The sequence below is a fragment of the Rhipicephalus microplus genome, chromosome 5 (genome assembly GCF_043290135.1).
Source record: "Rhipicephalus microplus isolate Deutch F79 chromosome 5, USDA_Rmic, whole genome shotgun sequence".
NCBI classification, from domain to species: Eukaryota; Metazoa; Arthropoda; class Arachnida; order Ixodida; family Ixodidae; genus Rhipicephalus; species Rhipicephalus microplus.
Window position 1 is genome coordinate 61,205,145 of NC_134704.1, and position 25,897 is coordinate 61,231,041.

A 25,897-nucleotide genomic window follows, 5' to 3' on the forward strand; every position below is an offset into this window, starting at 1 on the left:
ATGCCATCATGTCCCGGTGGCTTTTTCGTATCAAGGTTTGAGAGTAAATTACATACACCACTCTCGGAAATAACAACATCAGATATTCAAGAAAGCGATAAAGAAAAATTGTGAATGAAACCATTATCCCTTGTGAATACCGACTAGAAAAAATCGTTAAAAGCAGAACTGCTGACGCTCTCATTTTTTTTTTTTTTTTTTTTGCACACCTGCCACCTATCATCAGCTTACTAGTGGCAGAAGATTTAGGGGTTATTTGGCACTAGAATCTTTAAGAAGCCATTTGAATTAATGGAGGCAATAGTGTACCAAAATATTTTTCCTTGTCAAAAATTATTTCCGTCTTAACTTTTACGGAAGTTTCTTCAATGGAGGTTTTAACGCTATACTTGTTCTTGATTTTTTTTTTCCTTTTGAGCCTTCCTTGCAGTTACAACATCTCGCTGGAAGTCCATGAATTATGTTATACTGATTTTTTCACAATAATGGGCACAAAGCGCTGTGTTCACTCAAAGACAATATTTTTAAAGGAAAGTCATAAGTTATTCACCGAACAAGTACTGCTTTTGAAATAACCTAAGTATAAATCGAGCATATCTATAATAATTTATCATCAGCACGAGGAAAATTTGCAAATGAATGTATGGTCTTCTGGCGGTAAAAGCAAATGTTCAAAAAACACAACAGGACCGCTTTATGATCAGAAATGCCATTAGTGGCTTCACAGGTTATGTGACTTTGAATGTCACCACTTACAAAAAATACGTCCGAAATTGACCCTGCAATTCCCTCCACTCTCGTGGGGTTATCAACCATTTGCAACAATTAAAATGTTAACCTGACGTCCAACATTGTGTTTCCATCAGCATTCGATGAATGCGATGAGCAGCTCTGCCAATCAACGTTAGTAAATTGAAGTGCCCTGCTGATATTAAGTGATCGTCTGTCCTTACATGACACTGTAAGTATTCCCAGAAGTTTTCAAGGACCGCTACAGAGGAGCTAGGAGGCCTACAAAAAACCCCACAAACAAAGCGAACTTTGTTTATGTATGCTTTACAGAAGACAGAATCAATGCATTGTGCATCAGATATTCTAAAAAAATGTATTGACGATTTAAACAAAATAGTCACACCTCTACCTATTCTGTCATGGTCGCCATCAAAGACCTTATAGCCCTGAGAGACGCTATCAAATATTTTGCAGCTCAGCCAGGTCAATGTGAGCATGGCAACGTCTACGTCATGGGAAAACAGCATGCCCTCAAGTTCTACAGCTTTATTAACAATGCTACAACAATTTATGTTCAGGATCTCGAATACGCGATTTCTGTTATTCTGGTGTCATTTTTCGTTATTTGGAAACTTATACCTGAAGTTCAAACATATTATGCCCAAGACCGTATTATGCAGAATCGCATCAATGAGATTCCACTGTAATAATAATCAAGCATAATTTTTAATTCAAATAGTACTAGCAGATGATGCCACACTGCACAGAGTATGTTGCAATAAAGTATTTTTATATTTATTTTGATAAAAAAGCAAAGCCTACAAATAAAAAATATTACCTAAAACAATAATACCGATTGGCCGAATGAAAATTAACCAACATTTCAGATCGAATAGAGTAGCTCCCTGAGTGACACAGTATGCTCCCCCAGTTATGTACAAGGTGGGATTAAACTTTATTGCACTCATGTTTCGATTTCATTTTTTATGATGTATGAGAGATGAAAAAGTATTTTAAAGGCCATTGCAAGATTATTCAGGCTCTAAATTACTAATTGGTTAATGGATCAAAATCTAATAGTAAAAATATTCTTGTCATAATTGGGGATTTTCAAATATTACCAAACCGTGAGAAATAGGCAAATAACACCTCAACTTAAGTCTAACATCAATTACAATTTCACCTACATTTTACGTACTAAGACATTCAAAATTGGAAGCTACAAAAACAATATTTTCAGGTTTCTTCTAGCCCCTCGTACTTACGTTGAACTTCAATGCACACTCATTTTAGAGCTTTGAAAAATTGTACTCCAATATAATAGTATCTGGGGTTTTACATCCCAAAATCACGATATGATTATGAGAGAAACCGTAGTGAAGGGCTTCAGCAATTTCGACCATCTCGTGTTCTTTAACGTGAGCTGACATTGTGTAGCACACAGGCCTCTACTATTTCACATTGTAGTCTTTAAAGCAGGGGTCTTTAAACGACATCCTGCGGGGAACATTAGACCAGCCTGTGGTGAACCTTTTGATGATATACCACCATTATAGCTCCAAAAAGCCTCCGCTGCACTCTGCCCTGTGTGTAGCATTTCTTTATTCATGAAACGTGAAGAAAGCCAAGAAAAATGAGCTAAAATACCATGCCTTATGATGGCCTTCTTAAAATTGTTACACTATTCTACAGAGAACGACGCAAACAGTTGATATTATAGCTCCATTAAAAATAATGCAGTTCGAGAGATGAAAAAAAATTATAAATTTTCTTCTATCTAAACAGTGATAGGTGCTCACACAATCAACAGAGACACTTACCTTCAGCAGAGATATGAAAAACCTAGTGCATGACTCTTTCAAGCTGCCATGCTGGAAAACAGAGGAAGCAGCTAGGAAAGCTTGATCTATCCATTTTAGCCATTCATCATTGCTGAAACATGACACCAAATTATCTTATCACAGCACATCATTATAAAACTTGCATATCAATGCAATTTGGCACGCCACAAGTACAACAACTACAAGGCCGTACATACTTCATTTCATGGGCCCAGCAGCACTTTCCTAGAATGTCATGAAATGAAGTCACCAAAGGAGAGTATTGCCTCTTGAATTCACCGCCGCGAAAATTTCCACAATCCCTCCCTTACGAGTGGAGTTACGAAGAATTTGTCGCAAGCTGCAATCGCATTCTCTCGTCTTGGCGAAAGCCCTGCAAGCTAAGCAGGGAGGAATGGCACGGGGGAGGCAAATGCGTCACACATGCCTCGTGACCTCGAGCACTTCTTTCCTCTCTCTCTCTTTTCTTCCTTTGAGCATGGCGTGGCTTTTCAGTGCGATTGCACACACACGCGTGGACAAGTTACGGCCTTCCGCAGTGGCCCCAGTAACGACTGATCGCACGAAGCTTAAGTCAGTCAAAAGCTGATACCAGGCCTGAGACGCAGTGATTTTGAGCCCATAGCGTCATTTGTGGAGAGAAGAAAAAGCAATTTTTAGCTGACTTTGAAAATTTATTTTGAATTACAGGCTGCATGCTGCGTTATAATATTTGACACGTGTTCTCGGAAGCCTCGATTACCAATCGGCACCATTTGCTGACATGCTCGAAAAGCGTTGCAGGACACCCTTAAATACTGCAAAAAAAAATATATATATATATATATATATATATATATATATATATATATATATATATATATATATATATGTCGCAATTTATGCGCTACGCGGAAACAAAGGCTTTGTCAAGTGGCACCGCCGTTGAAACCGCACGATTCTTCATAGAAAATATCGACCCGAAGCACGGTGCTTTGACAATCATAATAACGGATCAAGGTACCGCTTTCACGGCCACGCTCCTGAAGACAGTGCTTGAGCTCAGTGGAATAGCCCATCGGAAAACCACTTCCTATCATACACAAACAAATGGCTTAACAGAACGCCTCAGTAAGACTATGCCGGCATGTTGAGTATGTACATTGACGTGGATCACAAGAACTGGGACGACATTCTACCAACATCACGTTCGCCTATAACACAGCGCAGCAAGAAACTACACGAAGAACGCCGTTCAGTCTACTTCATGGCCGTGAAGTAACGACGATGCTTGACGCCATGTTACTACATGACTGCAATGACATTGATTTGGACGCTGCATCTTTTACCCAACGAGCAAAAGAAGTGAGGCAGCTTGCACGCGTCCGAATCACCCAGCAACAAAATTACGACGCCCAACGTTATAATCTGCGACACCGACATGTCGTCTATCGGCCAGGCGAGAAAGTCTGGGCATGGAGTCCTATCCGCCGCCGGGGACTGTCTGAAAAATTGCTGAAGAGGTGTTTTGGGCCCTACATAGTTTTACAATGCCTGAGTGACGTTAATTACGTGATCGTTCCTGACAGCCCCTCGACAACTTGCCTGCAAAAACCAGAAATCGTGCCCGTTGTGCGAATGAAGCCCTATTTTTCGGACTGATTTGCACCATACATCTACTGCACCATCTTTTGTAGAAGAGCATCGGAACGCTGCTCTCTGGAGGTGGGCAAATTCCACATTGAATATACAGCACCAAGAGAGCAACAAAGAGCACGTGCAGCGAGAGAGAAAGACGAGGTTCTCATCTGAATCAGTTTGCCAGTGTTCTGGTACAATTAAAGAGAGTTGTCCTGTATTCAACTGCTGCTATTTCTGCATTGCAACACTGATGGAGGCGCTGGGTACATGTTCGGGATGCCTGACAACAGCCCTGCATCAAGTCCAGAAAGACTTCCGCACATCGACAGTCCCGTTCACCGCAGCAGCCGCCGCCTGTTAGGCCTCAGCCTGGAGTTCGCTCCATTGCCGGAAAGCGTGACCGTGCCAGAAAGCATGACGGCACCTGGAAGCACTGGCCACAACATGTCCAGCCCAAGCACGACACAGGTGACTGTTTTGAACACTCGACTTCCGGTTGACTTCCTCAGAAACACATATGAGGACACACATGGCTGGCTCGAGGAATTCGAGCTCACAGTGAATGTTAACGAGTGGAACACCACACAGAAATTGGGCTACGTGTATTTTCCGCTTCAAGAAAGAGCCCGAAATCGCTTTACGAATCGCGTGAGGTGGCCTATAAACCTGTTTGTTTTCCGTATCCTCTTGTCAGCGTTCGTTTCCTCCACCCGGTTACACCGCGCTACTACAAGAGACCGGGTAGACCCCCATCCCTAACAACTGGTGGCAGCGGTGGGATCCGAACCCACGCCTTTATCAGACTGGTAATAGTTGTTATAGTCAAGTCATGAGATAAAAAATATTGGAATGGCAATTAAATTTGCAAGGTTGGCAGCATGACTGAAAGTAAAAACACTCGGATCGACAAACAAGAAGCCTGCAAAGAGAGTACTACTGCTCACCTCATTGGTGACGATCGATGTATTGCTTCTACACCACCACCACTACCAAGCACAAAGGCAATGTCGTCACGCAATGTGGCAAGTGGAAGGTGATTTGTACCTTTGAAGAGACACCAGTGTAATAATTCCATTGCTGTTGTAGATGGCTGGCTGTGGTACACTGCACACAAGACTTCTTCACAAGGCTTCCTGAAACAAGTATCACAGTATCGATATCTTTCACCAAATTCCTTGACGAGGCTTGTGTAGCACACTTGGTACTCTTAAGACAAGCAGGCTGAAAAGCACCATTTGCCTTATACAGTCGAGCCCCTTTATAAGAGACAGTAATAGAAGAGAAACAGGTATGAGACACCAGTGTGCCTACAGTAAAATACGAGTTGGTAAAACGCATACGAGGTACCCTGCTCATAAGAGACATTCCATATAAAAGACAAGAAATGCTGCCTAGAGCATGCCTCTTAAAGGGGTTCAACTGTATAGAGCTTTAAAACTATATAAATCCTAGAACAGCTGTACTGTGTGACCAAACGACAGATTCAGTCGGGCTTGCAGCTGCTTTTAAATTGTTACAAATGTCACACGGACATTATGACTGATGAATTTTTTCAATACATATGCAGTAATTTATGAATACTCATAAAGCAAGTCTCAGTCAGACTGACATTATGTAAAAGGTGAGATTTTTACCAATGTGCATCTGTGCATAACTACTGCAATGGCACTTGTGACATACGTGACAGCAGACCAAAAACACAAGTTATATCACACTGAGATTGTCTACAAAAAGAAACCCACAGCAAACCCCATATACACATCAAATAATAATCAATCTACAACAAAATAATCGTTACGGCTTACTTCCACATTATGTTATATCGAAAAATGCCACCCGAATTATGCAGAGCAAGATGTCTATGTTATATTCTCTGCCAACCTTTCCTTCATTACAATAGCTAAAAGCTGCCTGCATACAGCAATGTTCAAATGATGCTAATAAATTTCACAGCAATTTCACTCGTCAGGCACCACTAAAGGAGACTGCAAGATTTTTAGATATTTGCTGAGGGCGTGGAGGGGGGAAACAACAGAAAAGCAAAATTGTGATATCTCGTTTTCTGTCCTAATTTGAAATTTGCCATTTTGGCAGCTCTCATAGATACAGTAGTTGTATGGCCTTTGACCACCACAATTCGCCTATTAATGTGCTTCTGAGTTTGGAATAAACAAAACTGCCACCTTCTGTATGAAATGACAAGAGGAAGCTTTTTTTTCCCTCCCTTCTACATTTAAGTCCTGCAAAGCTTAACACAGACATTTATATTGTATAATAGGTGCTTTAATTATTTGTGGTGGTCTCGTGAAATACATACATCATACCGTAATTATGGCAGTGAATAACTACCAAAATAAGCAAAATAGGCAAGACAAAAATTTGTGTGACAGTACCACTTTATCATCAAATAAGGAGTAGACAAATTGTGGAGAGGACACATACCATTATAAATCTTTGCCAGAAATACTGCTTTTGAATATCCAGCAAAGACAAACTTATCTTTCTTTAGAAGTCTGCAATTAATTTGTTTCTTTTAAGGTCATGAAATCCACACTCCGGAAGTACTACAAACACTTATTGTTTTTTCAGCTGCAGTAGCAACCTTAAAAACAAGACAATTACTATACGATTAACATTTAGGCAACAGCAAAATAACCGAAAATGTGAAAAAAAAAAAGTCGGCAGATCCCACATACCTTGGGAATCGATGTTATGCGAAGCATGCAGATGGAAGCTGATTGTGTTGTCATTTTTTATTGAGCGAAACATTATGAAGTGGCACTAAAGATATGCACGAGTGCACGCACAGACATGCATTAACAGCTGCACTTGTTTTACATAACAAGTTCCTTACAGTTGTGTAACAATGCTAACAGCAACATAGATATTCGCAACACCAGAAGTGCTAAGGTGATATGAAGCGCTGGTGCTCGCGAGGATGGTAGCCCTGAACACTGCTACATAAATATACTTCTGCAGATGGTGCCTAACTACAACTGACATTGACCCAAAATGAAGCCTGCGCCATAGGAGTATGTATATATACGATGTTTATAAAATTAGACACCAAGCACTGCAACCACAATTGATGTTTCACGAACGTTAGGGTCTATTACTTGAAAAGTAGTTCCAAAACCTGGCGTGGCTTTGTGGTAAATACTTGATTGCCATGCCGAATGCTGGGGTCCGCTTCCTGGTAGGACCCTGACATTTATTCCTTGCATTCGTGGGGTCAACGTTGCTGCCGATGTCAACTTTTTCTTAACGATCACGCGTAAAAATTACCCATGTGAGTTCCCGCCGTTCCTGGGTAGACATAAACTGTCAATCACCTGCGGCATATGCCCACATACCGATGGCACATGTGCACTCGCCATTCCTGGGTAGATATAAACTGTAAGTCATTTGTGGCATATGCCCGCATATCAGTGGCACATACCTACTCATGCGCATGTGTCACTGTCTGGCGGAAAGTGTTTGACAAGTATGCGACAAGATTGTGACATCATTCATGCCATAACAGCAAGTCATATTTGTCATTCATGAAACCATCTTACCCGCCCATACTAATTTTTTTTTACCCCACCTTAAGGGGTGATCACGAGAGCACCCGAATGTAGACGGCTGTCTGTCTCTGCAGACAGACAGACAGATGGGCGGACGGATAACAGACAGACACTGAAAGTGCCTGCAGTACACAAAGAAATGCCTCTCGCATTTCAAACATCAACAGGAAGTATACGGTGTAGCTTTTTAATGCCATAAAAGAAACAATGCTGCCCACTATCCCTTCAAGTAAAGCAGTACAAACTCACCGTAGGTAGGACACTGTGTTTTCAGTGCAGACGGCAATCTCAAAAATTACTGGAAAAACTGGAAGCATTGCTTCAAGAATTGGATGATTGGGGTCAAGGCAGGACACAATCTAAAAGAAGTAATCAAAGTTGGGTGTGCCAAAATTGGTATTTATGCAAGCAGTGACATGATTGACAAAAGCTGCTTCGGGGCTGCTTTTGAAGCGGCTGAAACTTTCTCACTAATACGTGAATACAAAGAGTGTCCTAAGGTCTAGCTAGGGCAGCAGTGCATGTTACCACATCTCCGAAAACATCAGCATGTGCACCCACACATGCATATAGACTATCCCAGAGGATAAAAGTGACTTACTGATTTTCATTTTCTAGTCAAGAGCCCCAAGTTTTTTCGCGTCATAAACTTACCTGTCTTAAAGTAATAAAAAAAATTACCAATACCTTTAATATCTATATGTCATACATGGAAAGCTTCTCCTATGCTTTATATGCAGTGTTTTTGGCCAGAATAGAAATTGATTTGAAGCAAGAGCTGCAATACTGAAAACATGGCATAAACTTCTGAGGGGTTATTTTTCGTAAGGAAGGTAACCTTCCTGATGATGTTACATGCAGGGCTGGGCAGTATTGCGACATGAGAGTATCATGGTAGTATTTCAGAGATACTTCTGAGTATCTGTACTGCTGTACCGAGATACTTTTCAAAAATGCATTTGTATCTCAGTAGTGAAATACTTTTACAATGTATCGCCCGCATCACGATACTATCCAGGACATGGGTATTTTTGTTACTTTTTTTTTTTTTTCGGAAATGAGCTGGAACCTTGACAGTCCACGGTGAGATATGTAAAAAACATTTCCACATTCCTGCTCAGGTCGGAACTGACACCTACCTTCTTGAAAGCAACCTAGTCGCTTTGCGACCAGCATCTCATCATGCACCTTCAGGCAGCACTGGAATGTGTTTGAATGATCGCCTGCTCGAACTTGCATACAATGTTATACTGCCATTTTGAATTCCAGCAGCGATATTTTTAATTGTGAGGAGCATTTTATACTACACAATGGGAGCCAGCCCACAGCGCCATTTTTAATATGTGTTCCCTCATGCCAATTGAACAGGCAGTGGTTTTATTTATTTCTCATTTTTTTTCCTCGTTTTTTTGCGGTCCCCATTAGAAAAACCGAAGCTCTTATCACGGAAGCAACAAACCACCCAAAGAATTCAGTGTGGTGCCGTGTGCCATCAACGATACTTCTTTCTCCAAAGCATTTATGGAAGACATTAGCGTGGCCAGGAGGTCTTTTTGTGTTTTCTATCACATTTCTTGCTTTGTGCGTTTCTTCTTTCTGGTTTCTCTATGTTTCTAGGAAGCACTAAACCTTCAACTGGAAGTAAGCGCTGGTATTCATTGTTCATGTGTTCCCCTCCTGCTTCACGCTAGGCCACTTTAGCAAAACTGGAAACCAACTGGCCTGAACCGCTAGTCTACTAAGTAGAAGGTCGTTGAAGTAAGCGCCGCCATTACAGCCGCTGCAAGGAATTCAGGAGCCTTACTTTCTGTTTTTTAAATCAGGCTGACTGCTATGATTAAAAGCATACCTTTTCTCAATTCCTTTGTTTATGGTTCCAGCGCTTCGCTTGAACTATGCTACTTCTAGCATAGCTAATACTGTTGCCGCCAAGTATACCGATTTTGGTGTACAATGTGTGTGACTCTTCCTCTCATACAGCATAGCTTTTTATTGCAACTGATATCTGTAAATATGTCATTAACAATTACTTGCAGTGTAAGCCTCCTTTGTAATGCCTTAATGGCACTTAGAGCATGATGATAAAATAATGAATAAATATAATTCCAAGTTTCAATGCGCTGCGCGTTTTAAATATTATGCTGCACATAACAAATGTCTGTACGGAGTATGACTATCGCCAACATAGAGAAAAGTATTTCAGTATCTGTATTGCTGTATCTGTATTCCGAAATAATTTTTTCGTCCTTTAGCAAAAGCTTCTCTGAGATATCCCCTTACATCAATTACAAATGTATCTCAGTATCTGTGTTTTAGTCTTCCAAACCATGTATTTCGATATCTGTATTCCGGAATACTTTTTCGAATATCTCTGCCCAGTCCCGATTACATGCTTTCAGTACAAGTTGGGTATTGGTACCCTTGCTATTAGCATGATATGATGTTCACACACACGTCTTTGTAGCACAGCTGCATGTTTGCAACACGTAATGATACCTTTCTACACAGTGTAAGTGGTAATTAGGCATACGATTATGATAAGCTGTGATCGTCAATATGCGACAAGTGTGATTTAACTGCTTATCACCATCTTAATCCAATAATGCTACAGTTGCACCAACATGAAGAATTAGTTGAAGTAGAAATAACCTTCATATTGCCGAAAAAAAAATGCTGTTCACACTTTTGTACTTAACATTTAATTTAAAAACTAGAACAGAGAATGAGTCACCTAAAGCCACCAAATTATATACCTAAATGGACTGGATCACGAGTGCATAATTAGGGAATACCAGATCAGCAAGAACCTCAAGGCAAGTTGTTTTTTTGTAGAAGCCATTGCTCAGTGGAATCAAAAAGTCACCTGAGCAAGCGTGTGGTGTCACTGAAGACATACTCTTTCAAGCTTGTAAACCCTTACTATAACAGCTTTGGGATAAGTGACGAAGTGTCTTGATAAACAATAAAAAATAAATGCCTTCTGTGCAGTACAATTATTGGTCATCAGATCCTTTCTTTTTCATTTTTCTTTCATCCCAGTACACTTTCGAATGACTGCCACAACTAATTCCAAGCACACGTCTTCTTTTTCTCAAACACACGCACATACAGGCACATACAAATGATGTATTAACCCAACAATAGAGCAAAATTATGCAACTGCAGCCCAAATGTATCCCGGTGCTGGAGGTTTTTCCTCTGGGTGCGATTTGGCCCAGCAATGTCACTTGGCATGGTAGCCATGCAAACATCGTGTAGCTACATTTTAGCTATAATTACAAATAGATATGTTAGTCAAGTATCTTGTGAAAAGTTTAAGCAATTTAACAGCATATAGCATTAAAATACAAAATAAGACATGTAAATACTGGTGGGCACTGCACAAAATTAGCTTTCATTTTTTCAAGTTTGGTCGAGTCTTACTAAATAAGTACCATATAGATGAAGGGTGTCTTCGGACTTTACCTTGTGAGTTAACTCAATGCAGTTCCCCAAATCCTCTTCCGATGCAATTATACCATTAGATTTCAAGGCACCACCTGGATCAGACAGAATATGATGTTTAGTCTCGCTCGACTCAAATAGCTAATATGCTGTAAGTGTTGTATTTTTCGCAAAATCAATCTTCTTCATTTGACTTCAGTGCTAGAATTACTGAATTACTCATTGACAGTAAACATTGTACAGCAATCATGTCACCAGAAGGATGCTCATATGTAAGAAATGATCATAAAAATGTTTGCAGTACCATTTAAGCACAAATTTTAAGTTGCTAACAAACAGAAATATGAATGCAGTGAACCATGAAGTTTGAAGTTGCCATGACATGGTCACCCAACAATTAACAGTTTTCAGCAAAAAATGAAGGGAGAGGGTTAAATATGCCTCTACATGTCTGAAAACTGGACTGAAAAAGATTATTATTTTAGTCCAAAATAAGCCGTACAAGGCATGCTGCAAACTACGCTCACCACCGATGAGCGCCATTTTGCCATGGCGTATGCGCCGTCACAAGCCGCAAGGAGCAGTGCCGTCATCTGCTACTGAACAGCACGTTCCGCACGCAGTCAGTGTGTTCACTGCATTGCTTGCCACATAGTCTGCACGTGTCAGTGTATCGCAAGTGCTGCGGCGTGTTGACGTACTATCCTTATGTTGTCGGCCCCATCATCACCTCACGATTCCGACAGCGGTTCATCAAGCAACAGAAGCAGCGACGATATCGTGTACGCTGCGCATTTTGCCTTCAATCCCATCGCCACTAACTCAAGCGTCCAAGAAAGCGTCAAAGATGAGGCGAACCCAGATTCCAATGACCTCAGCGTTGAGGCAGATGTTGCAGACTGTCTTCCGCAATGATAAGTAGCTTTATTTCAAGCATGCCAGGTTAACAAGTTAGTTCGTGAAATAGGGGTCTGCTGCATTAGCAAGCAAGTGTTGTTTTGCACAATGAAATTGGTAAAGCGTGCTAGCATACGTGCATGCATGCTTTTCAGTGCTGAACATAATAAATAGGTGGTTGTAAGAATGAAGCGAGTTGGGATCGTTGTTTTTCCATCAGTTGTGTGTGGCATATGTACACATTAGCCGAAGCACCAGAATTACTCATTATATACATTTTGGCCTAATCTTTGCTTGAACTCTGTTGATTGCTTTCAATTCTGGTAAAAAATAGCAAGTGTGGCTTAACCATGACACTGCCTGCGAAAAGTTTGAATAAATATTTATTCGTATTGGCAAACGAAATACGTGTTGCCCATTCACAGGACACTTATCGACCTCAGAAAGATTGACAAAAGTTGTTTGCTGCATGTACCAATGCTACTTGAGCGACGCTACACACAGCGCTACATGGGGAATGCGGTGGCAGTGTTTAAACCACTGCGAGTCATTCAGTTTCAATGGCTAGTTGAACACAAAAAAAGCTCGATTCCAAGTGCAGCTGACCATGGGACACAATCGTCCTCTGGAAGGCAGACCGTCCAGCAGCTCGCCCAGCAAGCGGCTCGTTACACTCATGGCCCACCATAAATCCATTTTTTTCTGTTTGCCAATTTTCAGAAATGATTGGCACTTTCGCATGGCCGTTCGATGGCACGCCGTGGTGACATCACAGTGCATTTCGAAGCTAGTGCGGTGTCTGGGATACGCAGCCGATGCAGCGACCGGCAGAGCGACGAAACGGACATAAGCGACTGTTCGTGATAAATGTGTACTGCGATGTGCTACTTGGAGAACACAGACACAGCATTTCTGAGACGCAGTGCGGTCGCAAGGAGCCGATCGTCTACTGGCTAGTACATCTACTTGGCAGGCACACCATGCCAAGTAGGATCGTCTACTTGGCAGGAACATCATGCCAAGTCGTTTGTGCACACTCCGCTTCAGACGGCGCACAGATGCAGCGAGAAAACTATTACGTTAACATGATGATGCGAGCTTTATGGAGCGGTGCTCTAGCAGTCCTGGCAGAAGACTGAAACGCGTTTGGGTTGTCGCCTTACGAAAGCTCACGTCCACACTTTTTTACGACTCATCTGGCATAGTTCTTTTTCTTTCCTTCTTTTTGTTTCTAGTTCTGAAGTGAGTTCAATTGTATTGATTTCTTCAACGCAGTTAATTTTGTGCACAAATTGTGCTAAATATTTTGTGGTATCACTATCTTCTGTATTGTTACAATGTATGCCTTTAGTTCTTTATCACTTGTGTACTAAAGTATTTGCAGCAATTTAGCATTTATTGTCATGTGTATTTAATTCGATAAAATATACCTTAAAAGCTACCCTGTCATTGAATTTGTGTATAGATTCATAATCATATTAACTGCACCTCTGCTCCTGACATGTAATAAAATAATCATGTAATAGATTGGACCACTGACTAGCCACACAGGCTAATGGTCCAAATACTTTTGTAACCATGTTTTTGTAAAAAAAAAAAAAAAGCGCGCTAAACTTGCTGTTTCAGTACCCGTGATCGACAACGTGAGCGACTGTTATTTCTGAAAAGCGGTTCACGCTGAACACAGTCCCGTACAATGATCGAGGGGGCAGTGATCGACGCCCCTGTGAGCTCAGGTATTTGCAGCTATTAAAAGTGTGCAGTAGGCTTAAAGCGGCGCTATGCCACACCCATAGCATTTTCATCGGCGATGTTATACTGGTGCACTTTTCGGTGGTAGCCACATCGTCTTTGTTCTTTGCCAGTGGTTACCAGAAAAAGCATTGCCCCAATTGTGCAGAAGTGAGAATAATTGTTTGGCCAATGCCTTGCTCTTGCAGCAGCGCAAGTGTACAAGACAGCGACCATCACGTAATGTCAGCCCATATACAAGCTGTCAATGTTAATTTCGGTTCCAAAACCACCTTGTAGCACAGAAATGGCACAAGTCAGACAGAAAAGACTTTTCTGAAGCACTATGGCGCAGTAATTTCCAGTTGGTGCAGGTTGGCACAGGTTTCTCACCACTGCTGCAGAAAAAATCAAAAAAGCCTGAGAAACTAGAGGCTAGAGCAATGCGTTCGGTTTATTTCACTTCTGATGAGCCTTTCATTTTTAAGGTGTGTGATCAATTTATGTGGAACAATTTGTTTGTTCAAATATAAAAAAATCGTTGAACAGGCAAAGTTGCTAGAGCCGTAGCTTTGACAAATGAATCTGACACGACAAGTGCCTTCTTGCAGAATGTTTTTTGTCCCTTGATCCCTCCCCTCCAACCTCGCCAGTCGCAAGGAGATTTAGGAACTTCTCTTCCTGCCCTATCTATATCCCTGTGATGTTAACACTGGAAGGAAGTAATTTCATAGGTTGTGAAGGCAAGCTCAGGAGTGGCCAGTCAGAGGTCACCTCCTTGTCTTCCTTTTTATTTCTACCTTGCAGCGACCAGCACGTGCACTTTTTTTTTTGTCGTTGTCCATATGCGCAACAATATATGCTTTTACTCTCATTTCACAGCCACAGACTACACAAGTTCTCAGACTTGTGCTCCTCTACGATGTCCTCAATGTGTAGTGAGTGTGTATCATGATTTGCTCCTTGATAGGCTTGTGCAAATAGTGAATTAGGTTCGAAGTGAATAGTGATTTTGGTCGAATGACTCTGAATGGAATTCGAATAGTATATACCTATTCGAGACAGACATATTATATAGTGAGACAGACAAGATGGGTGTTGTGGGTGTCTCACTCACTACAATGACGCAGTTCAACAACTGAACCTTGCGGCTGAAGCCACCTGTACGTGTCCTTGCAGGTAGTCGGCAGCGCGGGCTTTTCCACCCAGGAATGCCGTCCACGCTTCCTTGGCGATGGAGTCACCAACCCGACCACTGCTTCAGCTGCCCATAAGATCATCAGTGGACAATGTCAATGCCTCCCCTGCGGTACCAGGGCACGACCTAATAGACACCATGCTACAGCTTCGCCGCAGGAACATGCGCGGGCTCCTCTCCTTTGGGAATAACGTCCATGCTTCCCGTGGCCTGTGTTCCGTTCCCGATACTCTGCCCACATTCGAGCCAGCAAGAAAAGTCATCCAGGCTTACTTGCTATTGGATCTCAACAGAGTGCGTGCTGAAACGGCTGCATACTCAGAGGCTGCGATCGCCGACTCTTCGAGCTTCTCACCCGACAGCGTCGCAAACCTGTGGCATACCATCCCATAACTCTGCATTGAGACTAACGAACTAACAGCATCAATCACTGAGTGAGCTCCTCCCATGTTGCCAGCACTGCATGCCAATAACACAGCCGCCTCACCTCCTATGTGGCTCCTCCCATGTTGCCAGCCCACCCGAGCAACTTTGAGAGCATTGGTTTTCTGTCATCCAACTCTCACACCAGCTGGGTTGCTCTGTGCCGATGAGCTCTGCATTGCCACCTGCCACCCCACCATCACCAGCCTTCTACGGACTACCGGAATTACATGGACTCCAGAAGAATGCCGACAGCTGGGTGGCAATAGTCAACACGCTAGCAGTTCGTGAGGTCTAGATAGAGTCTTAGAGATGGTCCATAGCCATCGAACACTTTTGAAAACGGCGCCGTGGCGTGGCAACGGTATGAAGGCATGCGGTAGCAGTCCTGGGTAGAGTGGTGCAATAAGCTCATAGCTGCCTTTGGACAGACACTATGACCATGCTGCTACCATACAGTCTACGCTGACCGCAACCGAGGATGGAGCTCAGGAGGAGCACTACCTCGAGACTGCAACTGTGCATTCCAGCTCACCTTTAGAGAGTGTCGCAACCTGCCCAGGGACACAAACACAACTGAGCCCTTTTTCATGATTTCAGACCACATCTCATTCGCAGCCATTAGAGAAGCGATTCCGAAACTCGCCATCAGATGAGCATGCCCCTGCTACCATTTTGCAACAGTGACAGTCAGAGGAGCGGTCTTCACTTCTAGCACAGTCACACCGGCAACCTGACCTGCCTGTGAATTCCAGGAAAGAGGAGCTGGTCATGCAAAAGCATGGTCCTCAGCTGTTAATGCAGCTATTGGCCGCATGTGCAGACTCTCAGCTACTGTTGAGTGACACACCGCTAAAAGAAGTCAAAGCGACAGACGATGTCACATCCGTCAAGGATCAGCCCCTTTCATTCGGCGGGTATCATTGCATGACTGAGCTTACACCTCAGCCAGAAGTTGATATACATCAGCCCTGCCCCCTACCATGTGAGCTTATTCCCTACCAGAACCAGCTCATTCAGACTGCCACTAAAAGGAATGTGGACAACGACAGAGTGCTTTGTTGCACCGTATCCGTCACTGGTTGATCGGGCAGCGACAAGTTCGAAGGGAGAAACAGTGAGATCGAGATGGCTTTGGACAACTGCAATAATCTATATATATCATGACCTAACGAATCTGCACAATATATTTTACAAATTAAAATAATGCCTCTGTAAAAATGCTTTTTTTTAGTTCAAAGGCAGCTTAAACAATTTCCAGTAGTCGCATTTGGCTTTCGGCAGAATGCTAGTGGATGACCTGTAAAATATGTAAGAGTTAAAATTTACTATCCTTAGAGCTTATAAACTGGCATACCAAGCTTTTTAACTTAAAAAAGTTATGAATCAATTTGAGGGTAATATATTAATTTAAAGGAGCCCTGCAACACTTCTTCATGTAGCCATAAAATGTATTCACTAAAGGAGCTTTATTGCCTCATGAGTTCATAGCTGCAAATATTTTTAGAATCTGTCCGGTACGAGTGGAGTTACAAAGATTTGCACACACTGCGATTGCATTTTCTTTTCTCTCATCCCGACAAAAGCACTGGAAGCTAAGCAGAGAGGGCTGGCATGGGTAAAGAAAATACATCACACGCACCTCATGACCTTGAGCCCTCTTTCTCTTTTTTTTTTTTCTTCGAATATGCGGCTTTTCGTGCAATTGCGCATGCACGTATAAACAAGTCGCGGCCTCCCATGGTGACTTAAGAAACGACTGAGCAAGCCTTGCTCAAATTACTCAATGGCTAATACAATGGCTGCGACAAGCAATTTTTAAGCTTGTAGCATCACTTGTCGAGAGAAGAGAAAGCAAATTTTGGCTGACTTTGAAAATTTATTGTGAATTGCAGATCGCATGCTGCGCTATAATAATTGCCTCGCGTGTTCTTGGTAGCCTCGAATACCGATCAGCAGCATTTTCTGACCCTGCCCAAAAAGTGTTGCAGGGTCTCGTTTAACTTTACAACAATGCCGATTTCCCCTGAATAAATATGTGTTTTCATGGCTTAGCACTAGTGCACTGCAGTGAAACCACCTCTACAGGATGTTACATGCGAACTAATATACATTTATTCGTTCGTTGCGAATACTTTGAAACTTTCGATAATTTAAATACGAATTGAAGCGAATTCGAATACTCTACTATTCATTCAAATATTCAAAGCATTTGAATATTCGCACAAGCCTACTCCTTAATGAACACACTGCCAAAGGAAGGTGCTCGATACTTGTACATGGTCCTGTACACTGCATGCATAGGCAGCAATGCATAAAAAAATACGCAGGACTTGCACAAGTACAGACCTGTGATCACTCCAAATGTGTGTAGCATGACGATAGTTATAGCGCGAGAACAAAACGACGACACAGTGACAAGAAGGACACGAAAGACACGAGCAAGAAGGACACGAAAGACACGAGCGCTCGTGTCTTTCGTGTCCTTCTTGTCTCTGTGTCGTCGTTTTGTTCTCGCGCTATAACTATCGTCATGCCATACCAACTAGCCCAAGCTGCCACACTTCTAAGTGTGTAGCATGGCTGCCCAGAGCATATCTCACTCCAAGGCATGTCATGAAGGGTTTCGTGCTTCAATACTATGCTCGCTGTGTTCCTTCCATAAATCTGCACAATCCATACCTCCTTGTGCCTCTTTTGCGTGACAGGTATCACCAGACGTTCATTGCAAATGAATTGTTCTTTTAGAATTCTGGGTACAACCGCTCCTTTAATACACTACTTGAATGCTCCCATGGGAGAAAGCATGCGTGCACTGTAGTACCCTCGTATTTATCATAACCCTGTCCTACTGGCACTTAAAAGTCTTCTTCAGAACAGACTTCTCCCTAAAAGGAGATCTTGACAGCAGACACAAGGCAGAGAGTGAACTTCTTTTCAAAAGCAGTCTTTTTCGTAAACTGAGTTTATCTTTTTTGCGGTGTAGAATGAGTAGCCTGGGCGTCAGCCATTTCCAAGTCAAGAAAAAAAAAAGTGTATGCTTGTTTTTCTGTCATCAAGGCTCTTTATAAAAACCAATTTCATACCCTGCAGAAGATATAATGAACCCTTTACATGGTTATTTCCTTTTCTACTGTCTTGAGCATCTAGAACAAATCAGTGACATCACGTGGTAATGCTCCCCCTCGTGCCGTTTTGCACCAGCAGGAAAGGCGTGCTCGGCAGTCACGTGTGTACTCGGTAATCCAGTAGTCTGAGCGTCTATGGTCAACCCCGGGGACCGAGCAGCCGGCAGCGCCCGAAAAAAGCAGCGTCTACAATGGTAGGAGGTGGGCACCTGGAGTTTAATCAGACTATGGGACGGTGACCTGGACTCATTACACACACTGAAGCACAACGGCGAAGTGTACGCCAGCAGCGCCTGCCGCACTTTCCACAGCGAGAATGCAGGCCATAAGACTTGCGATTCTCGCTTTTTCTTAGGTATGATCGCCCATAACATGTCGAGAGCACCAAAACACAAATATAATAAATAAAAGCACAGTAATGCCAGACGGACGTGTACACGAAACTAGTTATAAAATGCTTCCTTAACTAATGCAACAAACCTTCACACTTCGGTTTCATCATCTGTTATTCTTAACGTGATTTGCAGAAACAAGCAAAACAACAAGTTTTACTTTTTGTATACCGCTACCTCGTTTTATTTTCATTGCTTCTCTTTTGACTGCTAGCATCACACTTCCAGTAGTCTTCGACGTAAAAAACTAAAAGGAGATTGTTGATGCCATGCACCTGTGCCACAACGCCTTTTCCTCAAGTCTTTCAACTTCGTAAAAGACCACTTATGGAAGACTTTTTGCACACCCTTGTGACACAGGCATTAGGTAACAGCTGACATGACCCTGCTATTTGCCTAGTGGTTGATACTCCTGCAAGTACGATTATGGTATGCAGATAGGGTTTTAGCTTACCCTGCTGGCAGGTGCAGATGTAAAGTGGTCTAAAGACCTTGCTGAAAACAAAGCTAGATGTTTTTTGGGGCTGCTCTTCCAGCATGGCACCCACGATAGCACATGTGACTCGAAGGATGATCTTGTCCATTATAGAGCCTTGTGGCCGAAATAGAAGCTGCACCACCTGTAATGATTGCATGTAATATCAGTCAGTCAAATGGCAAGCATTTCTACACAAGTATAAACCATGTTAAAAACTAATCTTGATTAAAACGTCTGAAAGGCCCACTTCACAAAAATACTAAATAGGTCGAGACAAACAGACTATTTTTGAAAGCTTCCCAAGCACCTGTTCTGGAGAAAAGAATAAAGTAAGACAGATATTGTTCACACTCCACCTAAGTCGCACTGGAAAGAGTTGTAGGCTCTTAGCACTCGCACTCACAGAAAGTGTTTTTGCAAATATCCAAGGCATTGTACCTCAATGCTTGGACGCTGAGACCACAATAAATGCATGTAGAAACACAAGGACTGCCAATCTACTTTATACCAGCACCATCAGGAGGCCACACAACTAAAGTGAATTTCTTTGAGAGAGCAGCTGCCTTGATTTCTCGCTAGAAGAGTCCCTCACCACCTACAACTTACTATGTCACAACACATTTGTTTAACAATTCACAATGTGACACCGCCTGATATGTGGAAGAGACACGCTATATACGCTGTGGGCTTTGAATACCAGCAGATATATGGGTGAAGTGCTACCAAGCCATGCTTCATGAAAGCTTTCATGCCTGGTCATTTAGTATTTGTGAATACTGAGCACCCACACAATAGGCCATCATGTATAAGGTGGTAGGTGTGGTTAATGGGATTTAACGTCTCCAAACAACTAAGGCTACGAGAGATGTTGTAGTGAAGGCATGCAGATAATTTCAACCATCGTGGGTTGAAACACAGTACCAGAGGTGTAGCCAGAAATTTTTTTTGGGGGGGGGAGGGGGGGGGGGTGTCACATCGACCCGACGGGGGGGGAGGGACAGGCATCAGCTTTCACCTGTGACGTTACTATCGGCAGTAGTTTAAACAGATGGCGTACATATATATCAAGTCCTGAGCTTTTTCCTCTCCCCATGCGTATGGTTCTGAAGAGAGCAAGTAAAAGTACTGTAAGAATGATTGATTGAAATGTGGGGTATAACGTCCCAAAACCACCATATGATTATGAGAGACGATGTAGTGGAGGGTTCCGGAAATGTAGACCACCTGGGGTTCTTTAACGTGCACCCCAAATCTGAGCACATGGGCCTACAGCATTTTTGCCTCCATTGAAAATGCAGCCACTGCAGCCGGGATTCGATCGCGAGACCTGTGAGTCAGCATCAGAGTACCTTCGCTACTAGACCACGAAGGCGGGGCAGTACTGTAAGAAGTAATCTAAATACAGTAAACGAGAGGTACAGTGACCATTTGGAGCAATGGCCTCTCGTCGCACCATTGAATGGACTAGTCTTAGAAAATGCGTTATTGCGATGATGCGCCCCATCGGAGAAAACATCGTTAATCACTAATTTCTATTAAGCGTAGATGGCCTAGTCGTCGTCGGGGCAAAGTGCGTTTCACAGATCAAGGAGGGTCTCGCTTACAAGGACTGAGAGGTATACGTAGCATATTTTTGTGCATTCGTAACTACATTTTGGTGTTGCTTACTTTGCTGAGTGAATTTCTTACTGCCGATGTCTGTGACTTCATGCCTATGGGAATGATTTCATGTTAATCTCTGTATGTCAAGCAGCCCTGACGCAGTAGTAGCTTTTAGTAAACATTTTTTCGCAATAAGTAATTTTTTTGTAAGATATGCTGCACGTTGGCAACACAATTCTTCACACGTTATTTTCAGGCAGACTTTAGTTGCACTGCGACTTTTGATAGCAATGAAGTACTCCAACCATAGAGGTTTTATTGAGCTATCTGCGAGGGCAAGGTAATCAGTGATGAGAAATGTTCACTTCGTCTCAATCAAAAGTGCATGTGCGACTGAACTATACCTACTCACATAAAACTAGCTTGGTCACTGCGTATATGGGGTAAAGCATTTGAATACGTGCAGAAAACTCGGAATGATATCATTTTTTTTTTGTAATTTTCGTCACTCGAATTCTTGAAACGATAGCATTGTGGCAAGGTGTCTTCCGTTGTTTGCAAGCATGCAGCTCACTTTTCCCTTTTCGTCAACAGATTCAAAACTGTACAGCATATTTCACTGCGCAGCTTATGTGCGTTCATGTTTCCAGCACTGACACCGGTGTGAACAGGAACACCCTAAAACCACCCAAAATTTTCAGTGATCAGTTCACCAGTGATGGAGAAATCAACTCCGCAATTGTTCAGGGCATAGTGCACCATAATCCATTTCTCAGAACGTGTGAACTCCGATGAGAACTGCTAGCACATGCAACACAAGTTTACGTATATGCTCTACTGTGCACCGTCCATGTCTGCTGGTTGTCTGTTTCGGGCATTCCGATGCGAGTCACTGGAATTTCACTGCTGCCATCAACTCCTTCGCATTCATTCACGTTTGTGGTATTTCATTATGACACGACGGAAACTACGAGCCTTTTGTATGGGTGCAATCACAAACGTGAGACATCTCGCGCGCTGAGTAAGATTCTTGGCGAGGGCAACCTTACTGGCACCTGAAGGGAAGCGAAGGAAATGTATACCCTCAAATCTTTCCACCAGGCAAGAAACGCACGCTAGTGTTTAAGGCGGCACTTTACCAGCCGACATGTATCGTCGCTAAAGTTCTCGTTTCTCGCACTCAGGGTCACTGCCCAAACATTGCTGAGCTCGTTGCTTCCTAAGAATCACCCCCTTGAAATATGCTGCCTACACGTATTGCTAAGTAGTTCATGTCTTGGGTAGATCAGCGCCTTTCTATGACACTAGATGGTCGCGCCGAAATGCCGTACTGTACAATACTTGATGATTATTTCTCGAAAGGCGACGCTGCTCCCAGTGCACACTTGACAACTGGCGAAAATGAGGATGCCGCTTGTCAGGCAGCTTCATCGAAGTAACGTACCAGTTGCTAGCTTTGAAGAGCACTTCAGGCTTTCAGTATTTCTGGCCTTTTCTGGACTATTTAATGGACTAGTCAAAACAGTGCTTTAAGGCATCGGCCCACCTTGAAGATTCTTTCTTCGCTTCTCACACAGAATATTCTCGAATCTGTCACTCTTCCCACTGCCGAAAAGTTTGCTGCCGTGCACTGGAACATCATCTATACTTTGGCATTGCAAGGAGAGTTAGCAGTATGGGCTGCGAAATAAAAGCGAGAAACACTGAGCGGGTATGTGATGCAAGCAGTTGGCAATCGCCCAGAGTATTCTGTGAGAATGTGAGAATTCTGCCGGTGAACACAGCTGAAGCAGAACGCTTTTTTTCATCGCTGAGGCGCCTAAAGTTGTACCTGAGGGCTACAACAACAAATGAAAGATTGTTTGGCATCGCTCTCTGAACATTCACCAAGAAATAAGAGTCCACCGGGAAGACATTCTCTCTGTTCTTTACAGGAACCTTGACGGCTTCAGCTGAATGTGTGTGTAATATCAACTATAGGTGCCTGCTAAAAATTAAGAAAGTCAACTGAAGTTATTATTGCTTTAAGATTTTCTGAAAAACAGAAGTAAAAACACGGCTGTTAATGATCAAGTGCTGGTGTTTAACAACCCAAAACCACGATATGATTAAGAGACGCCGTAGTGGGGCGCTCCGGGAACTTTACCACTTTGGTTCTTTAACTTGCATCTAAACCAAAGTGCACGAGCCTCAAGCATTTTCGCCTACAACGAAAATACAACAGGGATGCGAACCCAATACCTGCGGGTCAGCAATGTAGCACCATAACCACTGGACCACCCTGGCGGGTAGTAAAAAAGGCGGTTTTGGTTAAATCAGAATGCGCAACTTTTCGTCCAGATGTAAGGAAGCAAGTTCATCTGTATAAGACATGTTGCTGAAAATCACTCTGACAGCATGACAGGGTGATTCAGTTCTCTCCCTTTGCCTATTTATTGCTCTTCAGTGGCTCCTTTCATTTGCTGACGCGGTTAGCAGATACAAAATGGTCAACTAGCCAAACTTGCATGTGGCAATTCTCGCAAATTTTGGGTAACATATGGGGCATTTATTATGACATGTAACATGCAAGATAATCTTTGTGTCAAATGAAAAAAGATAATCAACAGCATTTCGCTATGTGATGTGTCTGTTTGCTGTGCGAGACATCGCTTGCACAGGCTCTCTTTCATTTATTCTAAAAAAATATAGTTGCTATGTACATTGCTCGTAACTTTACGCAATAACATGCCTACTCATGTTTCTTCATTCTCTGCATTTCTTATCCTGCGTCATGTTGCTAGTTGCAGAAATTACATTACACTAGTTACACTGACATGCTCTTCTAGTCATGTCAATGTAAAGAAACGAACAGATGAAGCGAATCAATATATATCATTTGTTGTATATTTTTTCAGTTTAATGTTCTTTATTCTTGTGCTATTTGCCACGGTGCAGAACAATAAAGCTTGTGCTCACTACAGCTGCCCACACTGCTTTTTCCATTGCACTGCTTCAGGGTTATGACCACCATCTTTTTATTTATGAGCCTAAGTTACATGAGGCCCTTTTAAGGCTCTAATTGGCCTGCACGTTTTGTACACTCGCATACAAGCCAAGTTAGGTGTATAAACCGAATATTCTGTTGCGCGTGTGTGCATGAGTGTTAAGATGTTAGCAGAACATACGAAGATTCAATAGCAATGTTATTTTCTGGCTTGAGTATATCTTAAAACGCGTACGAAGAGTCACACTATAATATGCTCAAACGTGGCCTATCAGACCTTGGAACCGTGTCTGAATTTTTCCAACAAAACGAACCTCTGCCTACTGAAAATTATCGTAGTGATCGACTCCGGCGAGATCTGTTCTGGCGGGTACAAGTATGACCACTGCTTAAGCATTAATCCTGTCGCCAAGCCAACTTAAAACACTCGCGGCTGAGATTCCTGCCCAAAATCTCACAGAGTGCGAAGCCCTGAAAAACACCGCGACAGGTTTTTCCGTATGCAGACATTATTCATTGTAAAAGCATCGAGGAATCATATTGTGATAGTAGCAGAACTTAGTTTCTTAATCATGTCAGCGCGAAGCGACAAAAAAAATTAACTTGGATAAGTGGCAAAGAGGGGTGTTGGACAAAAAATTTCAGGGGAGGGGTTTGAACCCGCCTTGGCTACGCCACTGCACAGTACACAGGCCACTAGCTTTTTTCACCTATAGAAATGAAACTGTTGTAGCTGGGATCAAATACACATTTTTCAGGTCAGCAGCTGTGCACCATAACCACTGAACCCTGAACCACAGCAGCAGCTTGCGTCCCAGTTGGTGAGCATAATAGTAACTTAAACTTTTTTTTTATTGAGTGCCAAATACTGTAGTAGCGGCATAACAGGGCTAAAATAATGTATAGGGCTACAGTGAAAAAAAAACACATCACAAAGCACTACACTATGCGCACTCTTTTATTTTGTAGTTATAATTCTGTCACAATGCTAAACCACCACACCAAGCAACCTACAATATTATGCTAGTACCAATAGCTAGTTGGAACTTCATTGAGTGGTTCAGAGAAAATATGTAAGGTCAGCAACTGAGAATAAAGAAAGCTTTATGGAAACACAGCAGCATATTTACCCAGGATACATGTAGCTGAATATACACAAGAGGAAACTGACGATGGCATAAACTACTATTTTTTCAGTGTTTGTGGATTATACATCATTTTTAAAACAAAAACAGAGTATTTCTTGCAAAAAGAGCTGCAACTGTGAACCAAAGATAAGGAAGTGAAATTGCAAGTTTGTAAGCTTGCGTTATTTACACACCAATCAGAGTACTGAAGATGTTCTCTGAATGTTAGCTAAGACACGTAAGAGAACAACATCTTTCAGGCAAGAGCCACAGTCAACAGGAGTTCTTTTCTCAAGCATCACTTGCAAAATAAATAAAACCTCGACAATCTCCGAGCATCGTGCCTAATAATAGTGATGCCGAGCATCATGCATAATTTTTTACATGAAAGAGCTGTTTTGGGATCTCATAGTGGTCTTCTCGTATGTCTCACTTTTTCACAGTTTTTTAGCAGATCAGACAACTTATTTCAGCAATGGTGACTACAGTATTTACTCAGTTCTAACACACCCTTTATTTTTACACGTGTGCCAACTTTTGTAGACCAAACTATTTTTTGGATTACTTAGTTTCAAAATGAAACTAGTTTATCATGAAAGTGGTAGCTACTAAGTGCCATGGCAACAGTAAATGTAATTCAAAATAGTTACCAATTAGACGGCACTGAAATGTGCATTACAAACTGAAGAAGAGTAGGTTTTATTGCTTTCAGACAAGAGATGTGCAGTAAAT

General features: G+C 42.3%; 1 protein-coding gene across 1 annotated transcript in view; it reads right to left on the reverse strand.

Annotated features, from left to right (window-relative positions):
• Window positions 1–25,897, reverse strand: part of LOC119174482 (transport and Golgi organization protein 6 homolog) — a 57,411-nt gene that overhangs the window by 16,558 nt on the left and 14,956 nt on the right. The window contains exons 7-11 of the mRNA XM_037425400.2: window positions 19,427–19,592; window positions 11,225–11,298; window positions 8,009–8,118; window positions 5,138–5,326; window positions 2,553–2,664 (exon numbers count right to left, since the gene is read on the reverse strand). Coding sequence (XP_037281297.2) covers window positions 2,553–2,664; window positions 5,138–5,326; window positions 8,009–8,118; window positions 11,225–11,298; window positions 19,427–19,592 — 651 coding nt within the window. The remainder of the gene's footprint in view (window positions 1–2,552; window positions 2,665–5,137; window positions 5,327–8,008; window positions 8,119–11,224; window positions 11,299–19,426; window positions 19,593–25,897) is intronic.